Raw genomic sequence first — 8018 nt, forward strand, 5'->3', positions numbered from 1 at the left:
AAACTGTATATATGCTATGAAACAAATGTAATTAAATTTTCAGAATAAAAGGGAATTAATTCATGTGATATTACAGAATTAATTAAGAGTTAAAAACCATTATATAATCATCTTTCACTAAAACGAAAGTAGGGAATTCCAAATTTCAAAGTGGAAACTGAAAAGATTTTGATAGTTTCGCATGTGTCCCGGGCACTAAATTTATATATAACACGTATATGCATTTTACATGCATTAATATTCAAGTAGTTATTTATCATTATAACTGAACAAAGGAAAGGTAAAAAGAATAAACATAATGTATGACAAGAAACGAAATGAGTGGGGGTGCTTCAAAGTCTGGGCAGAACGTAAAATGGCGAGTTTCGGTGTCGGGGTCCAGTCCCGCAACAGTAGAAGAAACTGGGGTGCCACCGGGTGGTCGTTGTAGAGAGGGTGGACGCCCGACACGGCCGGGTGGTGGCCATCCTGGTTAAGGTCTGGTTTCCGAGCAAGGGTGGACTTTGGTGTTTGGCCGGGAACGCCCGAAAACGCCATTTCGCCTCCAGCAGTTGATTGCCTGGCCGTAACCGTAGAAGAAACTGGGGTGCCACCGGGTGGGCGTTGTAGAGGGGGTCCGTGCATGCGGACCCGGCATAGCGGCCATCCCGGTTAAGGTCTGGTTTATTTGTAATGTTTCTCCAATGGGATAATCGTCGTGTAGTTTTGACTGAAGACACCATGTTTTCACTTCCAAGGACAGGTTTTCTCTCTAAATAGCATTCGCCTAGTAGGTTCATATAATACCGCCCCCCCCCCGCCCCCCCCCCCCCCCCACACACACACCACACACACACACAAAATAATAATATAAAATAAAATGAGTCTAGGTAAATAGAATGATGACAGATGCGCTTTTCATCACCAAAGTATAATTTTCTTTTGATTTTGTAGTAGTAACGATTTCCTACTGGGTTTCACATGGTCTCCTGTTTTATCTATTTCTTTCACCCTAATTGTCATAAAGATTCACACTTATTCTGTCCACTTCCTTGAAAAAAAGTAAGATTAAGGTGTTGTCGCGACCCTATAAGAGCTTGAACCTACAACCCCAGGATCGAAAGGCAAACACCTTGAGATTGACCCCGTTTAAAGATTTTTTAATCAATCACTAGCCAAAATTAACTCCATGTGATCTCAAGTCGGGACTATCTTTTAATGCCGGGCAAAAGACAAAACCACATTGGAACTACAACCAGTGAAATCGGAACCTTGACACATTAGTTCCGCGCACACGATACTAGGGAGAAAAAAAGACAACATTGTTCCGACAAGATATTATACGTACTATAACAATGTAATATCATAACAGTTACATTAATGTAACTACAATTTAAACATACTGAGGTCTTTTTCTTTATAAAGGTATTAGACACAATAATTCTATTAATTCAGTACCAAAGACAAGATGTTGGCGTTGTATGCTGAATTGACAGAAATGGTTGATGTCGCAACAATTTAAAACTGTAATATTTTTTCAACATGAACCAACATGTTTCTGAAAAAAACAATGCTTTTTAATGCTGTATAATTACAAAGCACTAAATAGGTGCACATTTTGTAATTAGGTATCTGGCATACTGACAATCCGTTGCTGAAGCAATACATGATAGTTTGATTCTAATATGAAAATTACATTTAACAGGTACGAATAAAGAGTGCTGCTTTATATACATTTAATCTTCTATTTCACATGAAAGGCTTGTTACACTTAAAAGCTAATTTACGCACATTGTATGGATTACTAGGTAGGCAGGATAGAACTCACTCTACGCACTCCTACGCTTTTTCAGCGTTGTTAGCACAAATACACGTTGCACGGTGACGTGTCCACCTACAATATTTGGTGCCTTAAATGAGACGTGAACTAGTGCTTCCCCATTCTTCCATCTACGTTTTTACATTAAAAAAACATATTACAATCGCTCGAAATTATAATCAGTGGAACCATGTTTTAATTATCCAAACAATACTAATCAGTTACACGCTGTGTGGATAATTCACTCGGACAAGACTCGTGGAATTCTTTCGCAGGTGTAGGCCCTATACTCTGCGTATTGTTTATATAATTTTATGTTTAAATATGTTTATGCTAGATCTTATTTCAAAAATAAACGTAGCTACATATGGTTCGCCCTCAAAATTGGGAATACAGTAGTAACATGGATTCTGTTAATTTAATGTTTGTTGTTACAACAGTAATAGAATAAAGAATGTTGTTACCGTAACTGCTATTAAAACCTAAAAGCAGCAAAACTGCAAGTACTACTCCAGTGCAAACTTCCGGTGATCCGTAGGTTTATGCTACTTCAAACTGTATACATTGTATAGATGTTACATTCTTACTATTTTTCAGCTTTGTAATTGACATTTCAATCATTCGCTAAGTTTAACTGCTGTAGCTGCTGGCAGTTGTAGCAGTTAACTGCTGTAACTGCTGGCAGTTGTAGCAGTTAACTGCTGTAACTGCTGCAACTGCTAACTGCCAACTTCCTGCTGGTGTTAGCCCCCTGTCAACGTGCCTAGGTTTAGACATCGTCATTTTTCGCAAAAGTTTAAGTTTATTGCATAGGCTTCGGCCCTTAGTATGATTCATTCCGTACAAAATAAAGACAAAGTGTATTAATTTTGAGCATTTTCGGTCATTACAGAGATAAGATTGCTTTACTCTGGTCCTAAAAACGCATATTAAAACTATTGCTTTGAAAGTTGCAACACTTGTTCACCATCATAAGCTGACTCTGTACAGCAAGAAACATAACTCCATCCTGCTTATTGCAAGATTTATATCCCCTTTTGTACTTAGAGATTTCTTGGTTAAGTTTTATGTTTAGGACAACTTTTCTCCTAAACTATCAAAGCTATTACTTTGAAACTTGCAACACTTGTTCACCATCATAAGCTGACCCTGTACATTAAGAAACATAACTCCATCCTGCTTTTTGCAAGAATTATTGCCCCTTTTGGATTTAGAAAATCAGTTTTCTTGGTTAAGTTTTATGTTTAGGTCAGCTTTTCTCCTAAACTATCAAAACTATTGCTTTAAAACTTGCAACACTTGTTCACCATCATAAGCTGACCCTGTACATTAAGAAACATAACTCCATACTGCTTTTTGCAAGAATTATTGCCCCTTTTGGACTTAGAAAATCAGTTTTCTTGGTTAAGTTTTATGTTTATGTTTAGGTCAGCTTTTCTCCTAAACTATCAAAGCTATTGCTTTAAAACTTGCAACACTTGTTCACCATCATAAGCTAACCCTGTACATTAAGAAACATAATTCCATACTGCTTTTTGCAAGAATTATTGCCCCTTTTGGACTTAGAAAATCAGTTTTCTTGGTTAAGTTTTATATTTAGGTCAGCTTTTCGCATAAGCTATCAAAGCTATTCATGTATTGCTTTGAAACTTTCAACATTTGTTCACCATCATAAGCTAACCCTGTACATTAAGAAACATAATTCCATACTGCTTTTTGCAAGAATTATTGCCCCTTTTGGACTTAGAAAATCAGTTTTCTTGGTTAAGTTTTATGTTTAGGTCAGCTTTTCTCATAAGCTATCAAAGCTATTGCTTTAAAACATGCTACACTTGTTCACCATCATAAGCTGACCATGTACAGCAAGAACATAACTCTGTCCTGCTTTTTGCAAGACTTATGGCTCCTTTTGGACTTAGAAAATATCAGATTTATTGGTTAAGTTTTATGTTTAGGTCAGCTTTTCTCCTAAACTATTCAAGCTATTGCTTTGATAATTGCAACACTTGTTCACCATCATAAGCTGACTATTTACATCAAGAAACATAACTCCATCCTGCTTTTTGCAAGAATTATGGCCCTTTTTGGACTTAGAAAATCATGAGTAGGACAATTTTGCTATTATGCAAAAAAAAATCAGATGAGTGCAGCACCCGCAAGGCGGTGCTCTTGTTTATACAAGTTGCAACAGATTTGTGATAATTAACACTAGTTGTGATGTCCTCCGACAAATGAAATAAAGGTTAGAGAATACCATTTGTTTTCCGACTTCTATACGTGTAAAACATCATGGTGGGTACGGCCTTCCATAAATTGGGGAATGTATAGTTTAGTTTACGCATCGTTTTTCGTACATGAAATGTAGCAAATGTTGTCAAAATGTATACATTAATTAAAATGTTACTTTAAACGCAGTAAAAGGGTTCAGTTTTAAAATATATTATATATATTTCTTATGTTTATCAACATTACTAACCAGTCATAAAGCATAACCTTATCCCAATATATACGATATATATATTCCCTGTACTTTTTGAATTGTTGGCTTCTACATGCAATATGACATGGCGGTTTTTTCACTCCCAAGACGTCAAATACACGGGAGCGATGGTCTAGCCGCTCAACCCGTGGGGGGGGGGGGGGGGGGGGGGGGGGGGGGCGTTGGTTCGAGCCCCGCTGTGGTCACGAACATGACTTCTTACATGACACCAATGCTGGCTATACCAGAAAGCGGGCTCAAAAGTGGTTCAAATAAGCTTTAAGCTTTCGTCACAATTGAGCTAAAATAAATTAGTATAAACTAAATACGTTAAATATAAGCAGACAAGGTATTTATAATTTTAATTAGAATTGAATGTTCATACACAGAAAAGACTGTTTATTAACTATTATCTTAGCAAGATGTCCGTTGCAAACTAATGTATGTACTGAAGAAGAAAATGTTAACTAAGCGTGGTTCAGTTGTTTGACGACAGACTACATCAATATGGAATGAATGTTTTGAAACAGAAGTTCTCGAATACTAAGAAGTTATCACGACCTAGATGTCAATTAAACATTTGTAAATTGAACACATTGAATAGTTTTTAAAAGCCGGTAGATATACGAGAAGTATTATGTTTATATTGAACATACAACACAAGTGATTTCCAAGCCACTGACGTATGGTGGACAAGTTAAAGATTTTCCGCAGATTCCTTCTACAAAGTAAAGTCTATTGTCAGTGCCCGTTGTTGTGCCGTCAGGGAGTTTTTCTGGACGCCGATCAAGACAGATATATTCAGTTGAGCTCGTATCCCCTGTGTAACCTGACACAAGATAACCTCTGTATTCCATCGTCCATCCGTCGTAACATCTGTTTCTTCCTGGAATCATCACGGAGACGCTTCTCTCTGTGTGGCAGACGGCGCAAGGAACTTTTTGATTGTACATGTAATCACCGAGAAAGTCCGCTGCCCCGTTCGATCGGTGTTCATTAAACCGATACTCTGTCCCAGTGATCTTACCAAGGCTCTCCACTGATTCCTCGAAGTGGTCCCACAATGGTTCATTTGTTAGACAGAGGTAATTTGAACCTGTGCCTCTGTGGCTTCTGTGTGATCCAGCCATGTAACCTATATTTTAAAAGAACGAAATTAAATTACGGCGTTAACTGACTCATAGTTTAAACAAGAAAAATCAGTACTTGCTTTGGTGTTCAAAATTATATATTTTATTATTTCTCATCTGCCATGACAGTGTCTAGCATAAAAATAAACATCTATCAGAATCGAAGCTACCATTTTACACCTGTGCCGAATATTCACATTAGATATGCAAATCACTGGTCCTTTTTAACAGTATATAACTTTTTCTGAACCTGTGTACTTAAAATCACTGTTGACCTTTTTAATTTAAGTTGGTTGTTCAATTACCCTGTTTCAAGTTGGTTGTTCAGTTGCACTATTTTAAGTTGCATGCACAGTTGCCCTATGTAAGGCTGGTTGTACAGTTACTATATTTTTCAGTTGGTTGCGCAGTCGCGATATGTTCCAAGTACTGAAACACAGATCTAGTTTATACACGTTGTTTCATTTGTCTTTATATACCATAAATATTTATTCAGTACTTTTCTAAAGTTTTCTTACCGGTGTATAGGCGGGATGTTCCATTTCCTGGGCAAGTCGTTCTACCCCATCGAGCGTATGTATCACCAGCAGTTTTACTCATAGCTGATGAAATAAAAACAAATATTAAATAATGCTCCACATAAAAGGTAGTATGTAATTTTTCTGTATCAAAACAAGGACAGCGGTCCTAGAGGAAATTCTATGTTCTAAGAATGCAGCCTCCCCCAAAAAAGACTCGAACAGTTCATGTACGGATGTGTAAACACAAATCAAATAGACGAAACACAAAAGGAATACCGTGAGACAGCACCTTGGAAAAGTCAGTGGTAAAAAACCTTACAGAATAAATGTATACAAACCCCAGGTCATATTTCAGTGTTATAAGATAGAGTAAATAGAAGACATCCCTACCAGATGCACCCGATACACACGCAATGGTAACAAAATGTGTAAAATACAAAAATGCTTGTGTAGAAGTGCATAAACAAATCTAAATAACCGTGCATCCATATACGCAGCAAAAATGCACAAACTGATGTTAACTGATGTTGAGTATCAAGTAATTTGTTTATCCCAAGGAGCTCAAATAGTATTTTCTGTGGCCGAGTGTTTGATATCGCCGGATTTCGAATCCCTTACCAATGTGTGCTCGAACCTCCCATACATCGTAGAATTCTTCATAATGATAAAGCTATCAAGTTGGCTGGCTCTAAACAGTTACCCACACATGGCTGAAACAATGCACTGAGGGTTTAGAAGGGTCTTCTTCCACCCATCAAAGGCTTGAAAAGTCGACATATGATCGAATTGTGTCCGTCTGAATATAAGACGAATGGAGTTGAAAATACAGAAGACTCGAGTAACAGGAGTTCTATAGCATTTTAGTGTACCAGCTGTATACACAGGACTTTAATCTGAATATCAATCATTTTAGTTGAAGGAGCGGGATACGTAGTTACGATGGCTCGGTAGTCAGAACCTTTCAGCCTCTTGTAACAGTTTTACACCTTACCTCCCTTACCCCGATGCAAACGATTTTCAAGATAGTAAAACATTTTCCATGGCATATAATATGTCGTTTCTTAAGTTATATAAAAATTCCCTACTTTGTTATCATACGATCTATAGGTACGTGCCCAATTTCATACACTTCATTGTCTTGACTCTCAACATAAGCAATAATAATAGTTTTAGCAGTAATAATGATAATGATGATGACGATATAATGATGATGATGATGATGACGACGACGACGAAATAAAAACATTCCGATTTCAATTATGGGATAAATTACTCACGAAATAGAGTTCAAAGAAACATACTGTAACAACAATAAAACATACCTCTCAGTTTAGTCTGAAACTGGTTGTTGATTTGCTTCAATGCTGCGATTTCTTGTTCCATCGCTTGTTTAAACTTCAATGCCTCTAGCTCAATCAAAGTTATTCTCTCAACGATTGATTAATCGCTACATGAACATTGTGGTTCCACTGCAGTTACATATGTTGATGCTAAAAATGCACTTTGTGCCAAACAGAACAAAAAGACATTTGCTAATTTTAACATTGCTATTTTTCACGCAACTAAATTTCTTTCAGACAAAATAACACAACGTTATCAGTTAGTAAACCATTCACGAATGTTTTTTTTTCTTCAAATTTCAATATACCAAAGCAGGTATGACCAACAGATGTATGTCGCTCACCTAGTTAACAAAGTTTAAAACGGGTATATATTTATCAAATCACGATGTTGAAAGATATAATACAACACATTTAAGGAAAAGAAACTTTACGTAACATAATGTTATTAGATTTGGATTTCTTTGGTCCATAATTTCATTGAAAAGTACGATTCTCAGCATGCAGATTTGTCCGAATTACAAATACATGTAAACGTATAGTTGTGCATAGTTGAGTACAGTTTCTAATACTTGAACACTCCTAGGAAAAGCCTTATTCCACTTTTAGTATGTAATTGTGAAAAATCAATTAAAAGTACACTTTAAATTACTAGGCAATAATGTTTTTCACACAATAATATTGGCTTTTGTACCTTACTAAGTAATTGACATGATATCGACTCTGCGTGATTCTTTATACAAATATACT

At 36.5% G+C, this 8018-nt stretch overlaps 1 protein-coding gene across 1 annotated transcript; it reads right to left on the reverse strand.

The window, feature by feature from the left end:
* Window positions 1–4638: 4638 nt before the first annotated feature.
* On the reverse strand, window positions 4639–7549 carry LOC123532087 (uncharacterized). Its single transcript, XM_053518342.1, has 3 exons — window positions 7251–7549; window positions 5926–6009; window positions 4639–5412 (listed from the first exon to the last, which is right to left on the reverse strand). The coding sequence occupies exons 1-3, from the start codon at window positions 7309–7311 to the stop codon at window positions 4919–4921; spliced, it is 639 nt and encodes a 212-aa protein (XP_053374317.1). The 5' UTR covers window positions 7312–7549; the 3' UTR covers window positions 4639–4918.
* Window positions 7550–8018: the final 469 nt, after the last annotated feature.

This window comes from Mercenaria mercenaria, chromosome 11 (assembly GCF_021730395.1).
Source record: "Mercenaria mercenaria strain notata chromosome 11, MADL_Memer_1, whole genome shotgun sequence".
Taxonomy (NCBI): Eukaryota; Metazoa; Mollusca; class Bivalvia; order Venerida; family Veneridae; genus Mercenaria; species Mercenaria mercenaria.

Bases quoted from the DNA above. Each gene is read 5' to 3' on its own strand.
- LOC123532087 (XM_053518342.1), bottom strand. From the start codon at position 7,311: ATGGAACAAGAAATCGCAGCATTGAAGCAAATCAACAACCAGTTTCAG. The intron at 6,010-7,250 runs GTATGTTTTATT...TTATTTCATCAG, and splicing joins GTTTCAGACTAAACTGAGAG to CTATGAGTAAAACTGCTGGT. The intron at 5,413-5,925 runs GTAAGAAAACTT...TTTAAAATATAG, and splicing joins AACATCCCGCCTATACACCG to GTTACATGGCTGGATCACAC.